This window comes from Zootermopsis nevadensis, unplaced genomic scaffold (assembly GCF_977971745.1).
Source record: "Zootermopsis nevadensis isolate Lab colony 2312 unplaced genomic scaffold, Znev_1.0 Znev_ptg000038l, whole genome shotgun sequence".
Taxonomy (NCBI): Eukaryota; Metazoa; Arthropoda; class Insecta; order Blattodea; family Termopsidae; genus Zootermopsis; species Zootermopsis nevadensis.
The window spans coordinates 430419-450191 of NW_028259170.1; the positions used below are offsets into that span (position 1 = coordinate 430419).

The window sequence follows — 19773 nt, forward strand, 5'->3', positions numbered from 1 at the left end:
GTTATTGGAAAGTGCAGCTACTAACCAGTGAAATGTAAATGGCTACTGATATAACTGTTATTGTCAGTTACCAGTTCCTGTTATTTAAATAACTGCAGCAAACTGGTTACTGGTAATTCAGCTGCCGACCTCAGCTACTGTTCAGTGAAAAGTGATCGGTATCTCCACTAACAGCGACATGGCAGATACCAGTTCCACTAATTCAAACAGTTGCTGCAAATAACAGTTATTGGAAAGTGCAGCTACTAACCAGTGAAATGTAAATGGCTACTGATATAACTGTTATTGTCAGTTACCAGTTCCTGTTATTTAAATAACTGCAGCAAACTGGTTACTGGTAATTCAGCTGCCGACCTCAGCTACTGTTCATTGAAAAGTGATCGGTATCTCCACTAACAGCGACATTGCAGATACCAGTTCCACTAATTCAAACAGTTGCTGCAAATAACAGTTATTGGAAAGTGCAGCTACTAACCAGTGAAATGTAAATGGCTACTGATATAACTGTTAATGTCAGTTACCAGTTCCCGTTATTTAAATAACAGCAGGAAACTGGTTACTGGTAATTCAGCTGCCGACCTCAGCTACTGTTCAGTGAAAAGTGATCGGGATCTCCACTAACAGCGACATGGCAGTTATCAGTTCCACTAATTCAAACAGTTGCTGCAAATAACAGTTATTGGAAAGTGCAGCTACTAACCAGTGAAATGTAAATGGCTACTGATATAACTGTTAATGTCAGTTACCAGTTCCTGTTATTTAAATAACAGCAGGAAACTGGTTACTTGTAATTCAGCTGCCGACCTCAGCTACTGTTCAGTGAAACGTGATCGGGATCTCCACTAACAGCGACATGGCAGTTATCAGTTCCACTAATTCAAACAGTTGCTGCAAATAACAGTTATTGGAAAGTGCAGCTACTAACCAGTGAAATGTAAATGGCTACTGATATAACTGTTATTGTCAGTTACCAGTTCCTGTTATTTAAATAACAGCAGCAAACTGGTTACTGGTAATTCAGCTTGCCGACCTCAGCTACTGTTCAGTGAAACGTGATCAGGATCTCCACTAACAGCGACATGGCAGTTATCAGTTCCACTAATTCAAACAGTTGCTTCAAATAACCAGTTATTGGAAAGTGCAGCTACTAACCAGTGAAATGTAAATGGCTACTGATATAACTGTTATTGTCAGTTACCAGTTCCTGTTATTTAAATAACAGCAGCAAACTGGTTACTGGTAATTCAGCTTGCCGACCTCAGCTACTGTTCAGTGAAACGTGATCAGGATCTCCACTAACAGCGACATGGCAGTTATCAGTTCCACTAATTCAAACAGTTGCTTCAAATAACCAGTTATTGGAAAGTGCAGCTACTAACCAGTGAAATGTAAATGGCTACTGATATAACTGTTATTGTCAGTTACCAGTTCCTGTTATTTAAATAACAGCAGGAAACTGGTTACTGGTAATTCAGCTGCCGACCTCAGCTACTGTTCAGTGAAACGTGATCGGGATCTCCACTAACAGCGACATGGCAGTTATCAGTTCCACTAATTCAAACAGTTGCTGCAAATAACAGTTATTGGAAAGTGCAGCTACTAACCAGTGAAATGTAAATGGCTACTGATATAACTGTTATTGTCAGTTACCAGTTCCTGTTATTTAAATAACAGCAGGAAACTGGTTACTGGTAATTCAGCTGCCGACCTCAGCTACTGTTCAGTGAAACGTGATCGGGATCTCCACTAACAGCGACATGGCAGTTATCAGTTCCACTAATTCAAACAGTTGCTGCAAATAACAGTTATTGGAAAGTGCAGCTACTAACCAGTGAAATGTAAATGGCTACTGATATAACTGTTATTGTCAGTTACCAGTTCCTGTTATTTAAATAACAGCAGGAAACTGGTTACTGGTAATTCAGCTTGCCGACCTCAGCTACTGTTCAGTGAAAAGTGATCGGGACCTCCACTAACAGCGACATGGCAGATATCAGTTCCACTAATTCAAACAGTTGCTGCAAATAACCAGTTATTGGAAAGTGCAGCTACTAACCAGTGAAATGTAAATGGCTACTGATATAACTGTTATTGTCAGTTACCAGTTCCTGTTATTTAAATAACTGCAGCAAACTGGTTACTGGTAATTCAGCTGCCGACCTCAGCTACTGTTCAGTGAAAAGTGATCGGTATCTCCACTAACAGCGACATGGCAGATACCAGTTCCACTAATTCAAACAGTTGCTGCAAATAACAGTTATTGGAAAGTGCAGCTACTAACCAGTGAAATGTAAATGGCTACTGATATAACTGTTATTGTCAGTTACCAGTTCCTGTTATTTAAATAACTGCAGCAAACTGGTTACTGGTAATTCAGCTGCCGACCTCAGCTACTGTTCAGTGAAACGTTATCAGGATCTCCATTAACAGCGACATGGAAGTTATCAGTTCCACTAATTCAAACAGTTGCTGCAAATATCCAGTTATTGGAAAGTGCAGGTACTAACCAGTTAAATGTAAATGGCTACTGATATAACTGTTATTGTCAGTTACCAGTTCCAGTGATTTAAAGTAAACAAGAAAAAACATAATCAAAATGAACACAGTAGAGCGAGAGGCAATGTACAGAAAGTTCAAATGAAAGCTTATGCATATGCAAGTATTATGAAATGGATTACTGACGAGAGAAAGGAACTACATCTGAAATGGCAGATATAATACCTCAATCAACTCGTTACTATTTAAAGTAGACACAACGTAGAATGGGACTTTCATACTGGAAAACGTGTCGTACTTCCTTAAATCTTAGCAGCCCAGGAATTATATTCCAGATATCAGTGTGTCTAAAACTATCCGACAAAGATTATTCATGCCCATAGAATGATATAAATTTTCATACAGAGATAATGGTCTTATAGAATACTTAGGGCCACAATTATGAAACTTCATTCGAACCATCTTAATTTTTTTTTTAAAATTCCAGACTGCGCATACAATTTTAGAAATACTAATCTCTGAACTTGTGTTGGACTTCTAGGCAGGAACACTGTGTTTACTTTGAAGACAGATACACAGATACCAGCAGTCTGGAGAAAAACAATGCCACGCAACTTAAGATGGCTGTCGTCTCGGTTGCAGTGCAATGCGTTGTCTGGTACAAGTTTACAGACGTTTCAGAGGAACTTGCTGCCTCAGACATCAAGGCGATGATCAAGGCAACATGTATCTCCGAAACGCTGGTAAATTTCAACCTGACTTCACAGCGCTACGACCCGGAAGACGGCCATCTTGTTACTCGCTGCCATACAATTATTTTATTAATATAATTTGTAGTCTTCAGATACTGCTTTAATTAGTTACGAGTTATCGGAATAGAAAAAATCACCACTTACCGCATCTAATATCTGAACTTTACTCTTCTGACGAGACGATTTCATTCTTAATCGTGTAACGCTCGCAGTAAGTCCCTCTGGAATATGACATTAGTAGTTCTTATTTCTATGCCCCATTTATTTTAACATTTCTCTAGTTAATTTCATTTGTAAAAAAAATATTAAACATCCTTCAATTAACTTCAATGTGTTAATAAAACGTAGCAATGAGAAAATATAAAAATTTCAAATTTTTCATAATAATACAAATTTTGACTGGAGTAGAATTTGATCACGATCTCTCTTTGTATCTGCCGACATATTTCGATCTGTGATTCAGATAATTTCTATTAATTATGTTGCCTTCATATATAAATCTGTATATGTATAAAATATAATATACCTTGCACACAAACATTCGATCGATTCGGCTCACATTCGACGAAACACGTCCCGATCACTTTGAGACACCGTAACATACTCCCGCTTTACCATATCAGGCTTCTAAATCACAAGTGAACGAGTATTTCTGCACAAATTGTTATCACGGGCCAAAAAGTTATATAAAATTATAAATTATATTCATCACGATATGGAGGACGAAAATTCAGTAGAAGTTTACTTGTAGGATATAAATATAACTTCTTAAAATTGTTATACGAGGTGCGATCGGAAAGTTTACAGACTGTGTCAATAGAGGGCGAACCGGATGTAGTACGAGCTTCTGCCGCTAGGGGGTGCGGCCTATACCCGGCCGCCGGAAGGCAAAGGCGTGTAAGCTGAAGCCCCGGCGAGTAGGAGGGCGCGGCGGTGTGCGCGGAAGGGTCAGGGCGCGAGCCCGCCTGGAGCCGCCGCCGGTGCAGGGAAGGAGATTTGAGACGATAGAAGAGATTCAGGCAGAATCGCAGATGGTGCTTGACAGGCTGACAAAGAAAGATTTCCAGGGATGCTTCCAGGCTTGGCAGCGGCGCTGGGATCGTTGTGTTCACTCCCAGGGGAACTACTTCGAGGGTGATGGATGAATTTAATACCTGAGATAAGTGTACGGGTTTTTATACGCGCAGTCTTGAAACCTTTCGATCGCACCTCGTATCTCTTAAAGATCATCGAATTAGCATTTGTTTCTTAGTTACGGGCGTTTTGGTAGTGCATTACACCGACCCTCCTGCGATTTCGGAATGGCATGTGCATCAAATTTTGCCAAAGACTCGCCAAAACGGCTACGGAAACCTATGAAATGCTAAAGCAAGCATTTGGGGAGTCCGCAATGGGTCGTGCACAAACTTTTGTGTGGCATTCACGTTTTAAAAATGGCCGAACCTCTGTCGATGATGACGAGCGTTCTGGACGACCATCTTCGAGCACAACGCCCGAAAATGTTATGAAGATCGACGTCGTACCATCAACGACTTGTGCGACATTGTTGGGATAGGCTATGGGACCTGTCAGCTGATTCTAAAGGAAGAACTCCACATGCGACGCATCCTGTCTGAGGACCAGAAGCAGAATCGACTTCTCGTTTGTCAGGAGCTCAAAGATCTTGCAAGAACCGACCCCAACTTCCTTTCTAAGCTCCGTGTGACTTCTTCCTCTTCCCAAAGATGAAAAATCAGCTAAAGGGAAGGAGATTTGAGACGATAGAAGAGATTCAGGCAGAATCGCAGATGGTGCTTGACAGGCTGACAAAGAAAGATTTCCAGGGATGCTTCCAGGCTTGGCAGCGGCGCTGGGATCGTTGTGTTCACTCCCAGGGGAACTACTTCGAGGGTGATGGATGAATTTAATACCTGAGATAAGTGTACGGGTTTTTATACGCGCAGTCTTGAAACCTTTCGATCGCACCTCGTATCTCTTAAAGATAGAAGATTAATTAATGAATATAGCTGATTAAATTAATAATTACAATTTAAAATTAAACATTAGATCTGCGTATTTTATTCAGGTCGGCATTTTATCGAATTACTTTAGTGATATTTTAAAAATGTGCCTACCTGAACACAAGAAATATGTTACGTCTAGATAATATTCCCTATATTTACTAATATTATAAACATATAAGAAATTGTATATATAATAATACCATAATCATGACTCACTTTTGACATTGCAAGCTTGGAGTAAAGATAATGTTGCCATGACATTTCATCTGCTGGACCAATCTTATCAGGGAAAGCGAGCTGTATCTTGGCAAAATTCCATTATGTCAGTCTCCGGCAGTTTCTGAAATACAGTCGCAAGTAGTTTATTTTATCACAAGAATTAAAATGTCCCCTGCACATGTCAAGAATTTGAGAAATACAAATTAAAAATGAAAACAAAAACTGACGAGAAAATGCGTAGCCACTAGAGTTTCTGGCATGCTGTCACAAGGCTTACGTAAGAGCATATTCACATTAATCGCATTGCTGTCAATCTTCATTCTAATTACAATCATCCCCCCTTCCCCCCAAAACCCCAATTTACAGCTCCGCAATGAGCTGATAAGCAGTTAATGCGCTACGCAAACCACGTGACCAGAAATCGAGAAAAGAATCCCTGAAACGAGACAAAATTTTCCTCTACATGGCTTTTCATAACCTAAAGATTCATTACTGTATTCACAAAAGCCCACGACTGTATGATGTCCTCCGACAGGTAAATATGATTTAATTCCAAAAAATTCTATTTCTGTAAGATGATAATCGACTTAAAAAAAAAATATTTTAATATTTTCCGTCAAATCACAATTTTTAATAAGATAATAAAATATAAAATATTTAAAATATCATTTCACGTTCCGCATCGAATGATCGATTTACAAATTGGAACGTCTCTTACGACATTTATAATTTATACCTGAGGACGGTTAAATATAACCGAAACATCCTCAAAATTATAATTTGGGTAGTAATTTTGAAAACAAAGTCACAGTGCATTCCTGTTGGATATTTCTGATTCTTAGTTTATTTCTCAGCTGTACAGGTTATGGGATAATGAGTACCAATAATGAGTTTAGGAGGAGGAGGATATGGAAGAAAGCGAATGTGGCCGATTTTAAGGCAACTGTCACAGGATTCAACTGGAAGGACTACAGAACTTCAAGAAAATATAAATACGTAAGAACAGTCTGACCTCAGGCAATTAAACCCAGAATCTTCAAACACAAATATAGAATAAAAGTACCAAATACTTAATAGTATTTGATTTATGATTTACGGAGTAAGATATTAAATATATAACATTTAATACTGCGACAGTTAGTAAATAAAATAGTTATAGTAAGAGACAACTACAGTTCTGAGTTTGAAAAAAGTTAACGAAATACTAAGATTTCCATGTATCTGTGTCAAATTCAGAAAAAATAATATCAAGTTATGGTAGGCGACATACAGAAAATTACATTCTTTTAAGTCCAAGAAGAACAAATTTTTAATAAAAATAAGGAAATGAGATGATAATGTTGCGTCATATTGTGTTGAAATATATACTTGTTCAATTTTATCAGTCTAAACACAATAAAATATTATTACAATTAACATTTAAATATTTAAAATATATTAAAATGACGCTCTCCATCGAAATGCTCGATTTAGATGGAGAGCACCATTTTAATATATTTTAAATATTTAAATGTTAATTGTAATAATATTTTATTGTGTTTAGACTGATAAAATTGAACAAGTAAAAATAAGGAACTCAAGTTTATCAATGTTTCAAGCCATTAAATTCCAGCCACCACTTTACTGTCCACATCTTTCTCTGACATACTGGTATCTCAAATAATTATATCTTCGTAAACCGCCTGTGAATACGATGGCTCTTGGTGGTCGGGAGTTTAAATTCATGAAGCCTCGTGGACCAAATTCAAATTTATTCTGGCATCACAGAAAAGATTTCTGCTGCACTGAGGATAACAATATCCAGGCAGATAAGACGTAAAATATTACCAAGCTTATTATCCCAGATTGAGAAGAAACAGGAGTAATATTCCTATTAATCAGATATTAACAAACCTTAAATGGAACCTAACGAGGTGAATATATATTTAGAGACAGAATCATTTCACAGTAGAGTAAGAGTGTGATGATGAATTGTAAGTATATTGTTTACCATATGCGTGCAAGCTGTCAGAGCTGAGTAAATGAGATATAAAAATTAATTTTTTTTTTGCAATATTACAAAATTACATTTTATTTCACCTCAGTTATCTGAATACTGCCTGAAGCTGCAATTTCAATATTAGTACCGTTGATAGTCCCCCCGTAAGTTGTGCATTTCCTTCCCTGTCATCCTGTACCTTCGCTTCTTTTCTTTATGTCAACCCGTTCCCAACCTTCATTATTTTCCCATCTTCTGTTGTTTTCTTAGGTCATATAGGGGCCAGTCTCTGCCCAGTGGTCGTACGCTTCATGCTGCTTTCATTTATTTCAGAGAAAATTGGGGTTTTATTCCTGGATTAGAAACTGCGGCTGACAACCGGCACAGGTCACAGGGACTTCACGTTCATTCATTCTTTGTTACTTGCCTGTATTTGTCTATAAGCATGTGTACTCTTGTTCAATAACATAGTTTGTAAATAAACAATTTTGTTATAAAGGGTTCTGGACCTGTGTACGTATCAATGTGATAATGTGTGTAGAGATTCATACTTCCACGTGTTAATATTTATTTCTGGCTATGTCATGAAAATGATGTAATTTAGAGATAAGGTACAATTACAATACATACTCTCACTGGCAATCAACACCAATCAAATAAATGTTCCCTGAAAGTGTTCTCATAGATTTAAAATTTTTAGGGTAAAATAATGTGAAAGAAACCAAAAATTCCAAAGTCATTACCACGTTAACTCGGTGGAAAGAGCATGCGTGACATTTTTCTTTTTTGCACAATTCCTGAAAATTGTTAATGCATGTGAAATGGTAATATCAGAGAAGCTCAACGCTCGTGTGCTACTTCATAAGGTATCACGCATTAAGACTGGCAAGTGTCATTGAAGTCCGTGTACATCCATTTCTTGACTTGACGTGGAATGACCAACACTGACCTCAGTTGGGAGAACGCTCAAATGTTACTGTTCAACTGTTAACAGGCCTCATCCTGTATTCCAGGAGCGTTGCAATCATTTCTAAACAAATCTCATAATTAATTGAAATAATCACGTTTTAATAACTAAAGGAGACACAAAATGAGACATTTAATTCCACGTAGGTAACTTAATGTGGGACATTTAAACTTAGTATATCAGGCAAGTTAAAGGTTAAACAGAGATTGACGAAAAAGTGAATTTCTTGTGACGTTCAACAATCTACAAACGGCAGAGGATGCGCTTTTGAAATCTGGGTAATACGGTTTCATAAATCAGGCTATCCAACCTCACAATGGCTTGTCAGTTCTTACCACAAGTTGTCAGCTCCTCTTTTTCCTTCTTTGCCCAGATGTCATGAGCATTTTCCGCCAGCCTCTCAGCCATGTTCTGCATTTCTCTGCTTAGTGTCAGATTAGTCATATCCACTGGGTGTGGGTGGTAGTTAAATGGTGTAGCTTTATCAACCTCAAAGAAACAAAGTTGTATGTTCAGTGGAAGATTATTAATTATTATTATTATTATTAAAGCTCTGAATGGACCTTGTATTGCCCATGGCAAATCATCATTGCTGCGCTATCTGTTGGGTTTTTGTTATACTGTTTGCCCCATTCGACACTGAAGCATTGCACTTTCCATTTCTTCCATTGCTTTGTTCATAGAAATGACTTTACACGAGGTATTTTCTTTGCTTTCTCGACACTCCTGCTGTTTAAACCAGGAAGCAACTTGGCCTTTCGCCCCGCCTCAATTTGGAAATGACGGAAGTGTTATAGGAACCCGTTAACAGAAACATTGGAATTTGTGGTAGTGGGAGCGAATTCGACAGCGCTGAAGATGAGAAGAGTGTTGTGGTTGAAAAACCATCAGACAGCGAAGCAGATATTGTGAGGGACGCAAAAGACAAGTTAGTGAGCAATTTTCTATTGAAACAACTGCAGGGCGATTGGAAGAGGGAAAAACTTGACACTTTGTATGTCACGAATCTGTTACTGACAGGCCATTTAAATACTGTCACAGTGTTAGCTTAGTGGATATATAAATATTAGCATGAAGGGTTAAAACAAGTGCTGAATTCTGTGGGCACTGGAAGAGGTGAAATAAGAGCGCATACTGTATCATAAATGAATTAATACTTACTGGGCTCGTTTTGGAAGATATTCTTGTGGAATTTCTATTGTTTGACGGTACTTCAACATCTGAGTGTTCCACAGTCCAACCAATAGCAAGCAGGGCTTTCAAGGACTCTCTCACTGGCTCCTTATAACGCTCTTTCTCCTGAATATAAGACGACAGCTTTATTTTAGAAAATATTTTCCACGTCATACACAGATTCATGTGTGTTCAGAAGTTTCCATGACATCAAATGTACAAGTAGTTTAGAATTAATACAATGATTTATACTCGTCACCTCGCATTATAAAAGTGAATTCTGGGCAGCTGGCGGGGCAAAGAATGGATGCGGAACATTTGTACGGACATCTCTTCGAAAATGGCCTTTAGGAGAACTGATAAGTTGACGGAATGGAAGGTAACGGAACCGACCGATTGGGCTGAGCTCCCAGTGTAGGAGTTCTTTGTTGTTAGAAGCTGAAATATAATCTTGCATGTCATAGCGAAGCGTCCATTACAGTTTTACTTACATAGTCATTCAGCATGCTGTATGGTTCCAAGCGAGGGTGAGCTTTATAAGCATCAGACCACTGTTCTCCATTATACCCAACCATTATCCAATTTCTTACTGCCCCATGAATCATGATAATGTTCTGAGAACTGTTGGACAATATTGTTGAGATCGTTGTTCAAAACCACACTGAAACAAAGTTATAACATGAGAGAATTCAATCTATGCCATCAAATTGTGAGAATGCATATAAAATAATCATATTCTCAGTTTTCTGTAATGTATTATAAGAGAGAATCAAACTGATTATAAGAAAAAGTCATATAAACTAATAACATATAAGGTATTGCATGTGCGTCATATTGTGATTTATTTAAATAGTATTAAAAATATATTAAAATTGGCCATCAATCACAATATAAGATAATTAAAAGATTAAAATATCATTTTTACGTTCCGTATCGAGTACTCGATTTACATGTGGAACATTTACGACATGTTTCGGCTATATATAGCCATCATCAGAGTCGGTAACCAGCCACGATCCGATACAGTATAACTCCAATCTCTCCTAATACTGCTACGATATTACTTCTTGGTCCAGTATACACAACATTGGCATCACTACGAAATACAATCATATTAGTGACATGTGACACAACAACGGATGAAGATACAATATGAAGGACGTGAACATCATAAGAAAAATGAAAACTAAAAATCAGTAAAAATCAGTAATTCAGTTAAAAAGTTTATAACATAACACCTGATGATGGCTATATATAGCCGAAACATGTCGTAAATGTTCCACATGTAAATCGAGTACTCGATACGGAACGTAAAATGATATTTTAATCTTTTAATTATCTTATATTGTGATTGACGGCCAATTTTAATATATTTTTAATACTATTTAAACTAATAACAGTATCTAAATCTGTGGTTCCTGCCCAAGCCATCTGATCATGAACACACTGTGATGAAACCACTGATTATAATCACAATCAATTATTCTTGTTTTCTGCACCAGAAAATACTAAAACAGAACCACTGGAAATATTTGTCCTTCTGTTCATTTTCCCTTCTTGTCATCCAGTCTACCTCTGCGTCGCACATGGCTATTAACGGGTGAAACATGGCACTGTGCCACTACTAGTTACACTGCAGCTTGTATGGCTGTCGTCTGTACTGGCTAAGAACCACTGATTCAAGACATTACACTAAATGTTCATGATCTTATTTGGCACTAACTTAACAAATATTACTCTGCTCATGCCACCGCAAGATAACTTTTCATCAACTCGAAATGTTTCTCAGAATTAGACGGTGTTACTCGCACGGTCTACTTACTTCTCCCTACTCTGCAAATGGCCTTACTACAAATTTCGAGAAAGCAGAAGGGGGTACAGAAGCCTAGACCTAAGCAAACGCATTTCTCTGCCAGCTGGCAGAATGTCACTCAAGATGTGTTGTGGACAGAGAGAGAAGGAGACCTTGCGGCACTCGTATTACGTGGAAAATTCTCGTCACAATATTTTGCAACATCACAGCCGATTACCTTAAGATCAGTTTTAATATTGTTGTCTCATATGTTACTTGGTCTCTGAGATTTTCTGACCATAGTTTTGTTTATATTTATTTTTTGGCCAAGTATGCAACTTTAATAAAAAAAAGTTATTTTTTTATACATTGACCACTTGAGGAAACAAAGATGTTGGAAACATAACTTACTTTGTTCCACTTCCACACCTTCTATGGAGCCTTAAGGTTCATTACCATGTTCATACCAGTCAACAGTCTGCCACTGAACCCTCTCCTTAGCCAGATGGATCCAGTCCATGTCCTGAAACCCTGTTTCTTTAAGATTCATTTTCAAAAAAATCTTCCTACCTTTCCCTAGGTCTCCTAAGTGGTCTATGAATTTTAGATTTTCAACAAAAATGTTGTAAGCATATGGTATTGACATAATGCAAGCTACATGCCTTACCAATCACATTCTTTTTTTATTTACTCTCTCTATAGTAATGTTTTATAAGATTTTTCACTTATTTATGGCATTCGTTAGCTCGTCTTCCGAAATCCCCAAGATACAGAACTATTTGTCACATTGCCCTTGCATGTGTTGAAAGAATGTAATGGGTCGTAGAAATGTATAAAATTAAGGTTAAAAAATTATGTCTAATAATTTACAATGGTGTCCAAACATGTAACTTTTGCAGTTGTTACTGTGGAACAGAAACTTGCAAAAACAATAGATACCTGCTGGTATTTACAGGCTGTGGGTTGTACGGACCATCAGGATCTGTCCCTGTCTTTGAGCTGTACCATTCATCATCATAATTTTTGGAAAGAGAATAGTCTGGTGGTAAGGCACAACCAATGGCAGTCAAGCATGGAAGCGCTTTTCCAAACAGCTCTGGATCATAATCCTAAGATAAACAAACACTTTGTCTATTTTCTATTGATACAGCTGAGTAACATCTTCACAGCATGTAAGTACTGTCAAACAAATACTAATAAATACTAGTGGATGCAGTCTAGACTACAAGCTCCCTTTTAATGTCAGATGAGCTGAACCCATCACAGTTGGCCTTCTGAATTAGCTCCCAACCAGTAGCTATTCTATTCCTCAAAATTTGCTCGAATATGGGAAGAAGAAAACTGTGTTTTGTTGAGAGAAATGCAGTGTTATGCTACTTCCCACTAGCATAACTGGAACACATACGAGGCGCGTCCACAAAGTAAGTTTCCCTGGGGCCGTTTACAGAAACAAAACACAATTTCATGGAAATATTTATTGCAACAGATACAGCAAGTGTCCAGCTATTTTTCAACATATTCGCCACTGGAATTGAGACATTTGTCATACCGTGGGACCAACTTTTGAATACCTGTGTCGTAGAAGTCTGCCGCCTGGGATTGGAACCACTGTGTGACAACCATCTCCGCCTCTCTGTCATTCTCAAAACGCTGACGCTGACCGGACAGGAATTTCTTGAGGTGTAGGAAAAGATGGAAATCACTGGGAGCGAGGTCCGGGCTGTAGGGTGGATGATTAAACACCTCCCACCTGAACTCCTGCAGGAGACTTGCTGTCCGTCGAGCCGTGTGCGGCCTAGCGTTATCACTGACCGCACTTCACAGTCGGCGGGAGCTGGAATAAGAACCTCCATCTTCAACAGCTGCAACGATGCTACTGTGAGAACGCGGGAAGTGCCGTTAGTGCATGCGCCATGCTACGTCATTGCTCTATCACGTACGCACAGTCGCTTCGCGCAATATAAGGTTTGCTAGCTGTGGGACGAGTGGGAAACTTACGTTGTGGACGCGCCTCGTATATCAGATTATGGGTCTACTACCCTCAAAATATACTGATCACCTCATTCCCTCACCACCAAGCGGATTACAGACACTAGATATGGTAAACTACAAACATATCACATAGGTCAGTTCCTGTATTCAAAATTTCCAATAGCATTCTCACTCCCACCCCTCAAATTCACCCACTGCCTCATCTCCTCACGCAAACTTTACATGCAGCAAACTACAAATGCATAATATAGGTCAGACTCTACATTAAAGAATTATAATGTTCTGGTTTAACCCACCTCAAACTCACCAACCAATGGTAAACTACAAACACATGAGTGGATTATTATTTGTTCTGGCATCTTTTAATATTCTTTGTGGCTTACATTCACATACCACTGACAAGATTTTGAATGCCTGATACAACTTCTCAGTGTATAGGGTTGATAACTACAAAACAAAAAACAGCCATAAAACATGAAGGAATAACGCACAAGACTGTGAATAAAATAACTTTTATAAAGTGGCTCCAAGTAAAGGCCTCTGTAGGGTGACACACACATCCTACTGGAATCCACTGAACAGTATGATGGACAGATGATAAATTTTGAAACTATAAATTACCATTTTGGACAGAGAATCAAAGATGTTGCTGAACAGCATCATGGTCAACCTCTTCTCTTCATCACTGGATGCGCCGTACATCCCTTGCCCTGAAGTAGAACCGTAATACTTGGCACATCGGTCATAATGCAGCATCAGCAACTGGAAAACACAAGTTAGTTGAAAATGATAAGAAATAACTAAGAGTCTAAATTTTGTTTAATACTGTGATAAATATAATTTATAAAATTTTGAAGAAAATTGTTTAAATATGTTGCAGAAATTACTTATTACTTTGATATCCAAATCCATTTCCACTGTATATTCATTATAAATTATTTTATTATAACAACGAAAGACAACAAAGATTAGTTTTGGTGGTTGTATTAAAATAATGTATATTCTATTTTATTTTATTTCATTATACTTGACTTTACTTCAGTTTACATAAAAAAATATTTCTCTTCAAAAATAAATTTTTCGTGAATTTACACTCTGGAATTTTTATGTAGTAGTAATATAAATGGTCAAGAATCTGCATATAACTAACAAGTTCTTCCCCAAAATATGATGATGAAGAAAAAACATTTCACACTATGTATACATACTCTGAGGGCTACAGTGGTGTACTCTGACAGCTTGGAAACGTCAATGGTAAGCTTCCTCAGTAACTTTAGTAACATGCTTGGTTGCATTTGGCTGTAACAGAAATTATATCATAAGAAATAGGTGTTTTAAACACGAAATGGAGTGTTCACTGTCTGATAAAGAAAACAGTGTTTAAAAATTTCAGCATACTTCCAGCAACAAATGTTAATCCACGACTGACATTTCTACAGCAGTATAAAATTCAGGTTCCATACCTATCGACCTTTGAACCTGGTAACCCAAGAGCATACTTGCAGCTAGAATCCTCTTTATCAGTGACACTGAGAATGTATTTGCTGTTGGCCAGCATCAAGACAAATTGTCATCGCCGCACCATCTTTGTAACATTGTGCTTCCCATTTCAAAAAATCTGTTCATTCATATGTATGACTGCACGAGTTATTTGCCTTGCTATCAACATCAACACTGTATCAGCCACTAAGCAAAATCCAAAATCACAAGTTTGTTCATTTCATATTTTGTACAATAACATTAAAATTAAAATCTTCCTAAAACTTTGGAAATGGTACACCAAATATCTTTGAAATGAACGTTTAATACCGCTAAAATACTAAAGGAATACTGTGTTAGACATTGGTCATGCCTGAGGTACACTCAATACACGTGATTTTTTCAGTAGTTGGGCTCTACTCCCACCTTCAGCTGATTATGCAGACAGATCTTCAATAACTTTTTTAATTCTTAGTGACAGTGGTTGGGAATGAACCCAGGACTATTTAAATACTATGCCAGTGCTAACTACTAGAACACCTCTAAAACATATTTGCCTGTGAACAGGTTGCCCTTATACAAAATTAAATTCTCTCCAGCATTGACAGCGTCTTTCTCTGTATGCTCTTGCTGTGTTACAAGTAGGTTGCATAAGAGAGGCTCAACCAACAAAGCGAGGCAACAGAAACATGCCGTGCATCATTCTTACAAATTCTTCACCCAATTTTAATTAAATCTGACTGTCATAAGCGTACTTAATTATGATACTTACCTGGTAAGAGCCACAAGGAAGTCTGACACGGCTTCTCTCTGGCCCTTGGTAAGCATTCTGTTTTTGGACAGTCTGTACACTGTATGCAGAGTGGCATCCAGCAAATTGGCATAATCATCAGCTTCATTGTAGAACGAGGAGTGTTTGATGAGGAGTGGCAAGATGGAATTACCAATGTAACGATTCATTGCCAGTGCCATGTCAGATTCATAGCCATCATTCTGAAATCAAGCAGGACTTAATGAATATGGTTTAACAGCTGAAAATCTTTGAAATCAGTTAAGGTGTATAATGTAACAGCAACTCAGCCATAATTACAAATATTCTTTTCATTACAGAATTATCATAATACACTTCATAAGAAATGCTACTGTTTCCGCACCCATAATTCCAATTATATGTTTCTGTTCTTCAAGGACAAGGATCAGTGTTGATGTTAGACGATATGAGAATTGGCGCTTTTTAGTACAGAGAACAGGAATATATATGACAAACTTATTAATTACAAATAATGGTTTTAAGATTTTAGTATTGAAAGAGCTATGGGAACAAAATTTTCCATAATCATTTCTAAAATTATAATACTTACAACTTCATTAACAAATAAAAATGCTATCATTTGCGATTTCAAAAATAAAATGTATTAATTAACTGTACGGCAAACAGCTTACTCTGTCCAACATAGTCGCCGCACGGAGATCAGGAAGGAACGCATCTTCCAGGAGTTTGTAGAACAGTTCTTGGGTCTCAATACCATAAACTCTCTCGAGGAAGAGTACTATGCTTTGTTTATTGCCAGGAATGAGACCAGATGGCATATCACTCTTAGGCCGTTCCTCTCCTGCTGCAGGATTTGTAAGGGTGAACCTCAGACTCAGCACCCCCTGTAGGTCTTCCAGAGGCACCAGCGACCGCAGAATGGCTCTTGCTCGAAGAGACTCATTTTTGCCCTGGGAATTAACAAGCAAAGACCTGATTAAGCGACATACACACTTTTTTATCACACCAAAACATCTACTGTCTATATTAAATTCTAAGTCGTGTCTGCTAGGCATAATTTTCACTGTCATCTTATCACTGCAAGCAGTGGAATTTCGCTCATTGATCCTGATACTCCAGAAATAAGATTTCTTCAACCTGACAGACAGGAAGGGATAAGGAAGGCTAACATGACCAAGACTGAAGAGATGCGTCATAAATGAAGAAAACAGCGTATGTCCTATTGTATTTTGATTTTCATTATTAATCAAAAACAGCAATATCTCTGAAACAAAACAAAACTTTCAACATCCTGTAATCACTCAGCAATTACTATCAGTTTCTGAGCAAAATTATATATAAGATATAAAAAATTGTCTTATAGCTTTATTTTGTTTGTTTCAAAGGTTTCACATTTTAACTCTAAGACCGAAGTAATTGGTGTTTCTATTTCTTTGCATCCGTCACTTCTCATACCGCAAAATGCGCATGACACGTGGTACCAACTGCGACAATGTAAATAAGTCACGGCATGTTTTTTACAGAGATGTCACTGTATTTGTTACACTCATGCAAAGCTTTCTAGTGTGTTCTAATACAAAATGCAGTTTCATGTTACATGTGAAGAAAAATTAGCATTTTGGTGCGTGTGAGTGCTCACTACATATATATATATATATATCTCACAAATAATTTTTACGTGTTGTATGTGTATGTTAAATGGACTAGACAAAAAATGTAACAGTTATGCCTATTTGCAGTCCCAGGCATGGAATACTGCTTTGTCAGAAAATATAACTTTCATCAGACAGACATTTTAATCTCCTGTCCTCATAGGTATCAACCTAAAACATTCAAAACAAGAGTGTCTGGTCTTACAGTTTATAACGTGTGATTAAAAAAATTTCCAGATTGGCTGTAAGGTGACACTACTAGTCTGTAAAAATTTCTCCTTAATGAAGGCATAATACAATCTGTTGAATCGTTTTCCATTTTTAAAAATATAAGATGCATAATTTAAAAATAATGTGTTACGTGCTATCAGCCACCTGGTAAGTCACAGGTTTAACATTACTCTGTTAAGAGAAAAATTGTGTAGCTGAAAGCACAGGAGTTTCACGGATGCTTACAACAAAGGCAGAAACACTGGATTTTCTGTAACAGGACACCATGAAATGAGCATTTAATGTATTTTATAAAAAGAGCATAAATTTTGTTAAATAACCTGTGCAATAACAGAAACATCTGGAGCACAGCGCCCCAGCAAATCCACCAAAGTACAGTAGAAGTTCAGAATGGCAGATCCAGTGTCAATGTAGTCTTCATCTTCATCGCTCTCAGGCAGTGGATGTTCAAACTGTAATATGGACATCGTTCCTTCTGCTTCATCCATCAGCTTCCTCCTATCAGCAATGCGCTCTGACATCTGGAATGACAGAAACTCGCCGATTACCAAAAGAACCACAATACCAACAAAATATAAAACAAATCTGATACTTCTCTTTCATAAACATTCTCAATGTAAACATATTGATTCACTCAAGGGGAGTGATATTTCAAGCATGTACACACACACAAAACAGTCGTCATTATATTTAATAGGCCCTATTAACTCCTGGATATTCATGTTTAAAAACTGTGTAAATTCTGGTTTGTAACATCCAAAATGTGATAATTGTATAATTTCATAATTAGCATCTTGGAATACTGGTCTTACAACAAACAGCCCTGCACAGAACATTTGTGCTCTCTATGATACAAATTTTCAATGAACTACAGATTTTCAAGTAAGCGTTCTGCTCCCTCTTTCTTTTCTTTTCTTCACTTTGAAACCTGATCATTACTCTCTGCTGTAATCTATTAAATCATATCATCCCATTTATGATGTTCATAAGCCTTCAACATCAAAAGATTGATAGCTATAGCAGGTTCTGGGAACATAATGAGAGGGAGACTAGAACTACTGTGAAAATTTCTACATTTTTGGACAATAACAGCTAGAACACCCACCAACAAACACCAAAGTTACTCAAAATTTTTCCTGTCACTTCCTACCCCCACAATAAATTTCAGACTGTAGCTTCAGTTCTTACACAGGTTGGGTTGAGGGTAATGCCCTTTGTTAACAACAATTTCTGTTGAAAAGAATTATTATAAATTGTGCCCCTAAAAAAATATATCCCAAGTATGCCGCAAGCACCAAGACGTAGAGAACCCCTGCAGTAGATCATGTCCGTGGCTGCATGTAACACTATAACAGTATATAAAGTAATTTGAATCAAATGTCAAGTATCATCAGAATACAACAGATTTAAAGAGCTATATTACTAGTTAATGCATTAACACTGACTGCTGTATATGTGCTTGATATGATGAACTTATGAGCAAACCTTATTTGCTTCCATGACAGCTCTCAGCAAGCCTTCTCCTTCTCCTCTTAGTGCCGGACCTAAGCACTCTGGGCGACGTATAAGAAGACGGATCACAAGGTTAGCATTTTCTTCTACACTCTCACCTACAAATAAAATACATTATTCATATAATTTTGACCTTTGTATTGTGGGTTTGTGAATGATTGAATATTACAGTAAGTTATTTTATGTACAGCTAGCACATCTACAGGATTCCACATTGTAATAGCTGGATGCAGGAAAACTTATTCTTAACAACATATTTTGAACGTCTGTTCATATTAATTTGGTCATATGTAATAAAGAAGTTTTATGAAATGAAACTGTAGAAACTAACTAACCAGATGGCTTACCGAACCCGAAGGTTCATCACCGAATTAACCAAAGCCCTTCACCGGACCCTGTCCTGGGCCAACAAAATCCAGTCTCCTTCAACTCCTATCTCCCATAGATCCCGCCTGAGATTATCCTCCCATCTACGTCTAGGTTTCCCCAGGGGTCTCTTCCCCTCAGGCTTCCCAAACAGTGGACCCAACCAACCAGATGGCTTACCGAACCCGAAGGTTCATCACCGAATTAACCAAAGCCCTCCACCGGACCCTGTCCTGGGCCAACAAAATCCAGTCTCCTTCAACTCCTATCTCCCATAGATCCCGCCTGAGATTATCCTCCCATCTACGTCTAGGTCTCCCCAGCGGTTTATTCCCCTCAGACTTCCCAAATAGTGGACCCAACCAACCAGATGGCTTACCGAACCCGAA

General features: G+C 37.7%; 1 protein-coding gene and 1 long non-coding RNA gene across 16 annotated transcripts in view; one reads left to right on the top strand and one right to left on the bottom strand.

Moving 5' to 3' along the window:
• LOC110841044 (ryanodine receptor-like) overlaps positions 1 to 19773 on the bottom strand; it is a 317152-nt gene that overhangs the window by 290598 nt on the left and 6781 nt on the right. For 9 of the 14 annotated variants that reach the window (XM_087360112.1, XM_087360110.1, XM_087360111.1 and 6 more), the window contains exons 10-20: positions 18992 to 19116; positions 17827 to 18027; positions 16295 to 16573; positions 15624 to 15844; positions 14581 to 14671; positions 13994 to 14134; positions 12320 to 12489; positions 10080 to 10249; positions 9577 to 9714; positions 5468 to 5591; positions 3393 to 3469 (exon numbers count right to left, since the gene is read on the bottom strand). In XM_087360112.1, the coding sequence (XP_087216238.1) occupies positions 10150 to 10249; positions 12320 to 12489; positions 13994 to 14134; positions 14581 to 14671; positions 15624 to 15844; positions 16295 to 16573; positions 17827 to 18027; positions 18992 to 19116 (1328 nt within the window). In that variant the 3' untranslated portion in view covers positions 3393 to 3469; positions 5468 to 5591; positions 9577 to 9714; positions 10080 to 10149. Of the gene's footprint in view, positions 1 to 3392; positions 3470 to 5467; positions 5592 to 9576; positions 9715 to 10079; positions 10250 to 11791; positions 11912 to 12319; positions 12490 to 13075; positions 13215 to 13683; positions 13820 to 13993; positions 14135 to 14580; positions 14672 to 15623; positions 15845 to 16294; positions 16574 to 17826; positions 18028 to 18991; positions 19117 to 19773 lie in introns of those variants that run through there. The other 5 variants (XM_087360116.1, XM_087360113.1, XM_087360114.1 and 2 more) reach the window with 5 other exon arrangements.
• LOC147871793 (uncharacterized) overlaps positions 1 to 19773 on the top strand; it is a 32352-nt gene that overhangs the window by 8118 nt on the left and 4461 nt on the right. Inside the window, exons 3-4 of one of the 2 annotated variants that reach the window (XR_015538293.1) lie at positions 6325 to 6466; positions 12336 to 19090. This is a non-coding gene — a long non-coding RNA (uncharacterized LOC147871793). Of the gene's footprint in view, positions 1 to 6324; positions 6467 to 7781; positions 8127 to 12335; positions 19091 to 19773 lie in introns of those variants that run through there. The other variant, XR_015538292.1, reaches the window with a different exon arrangement.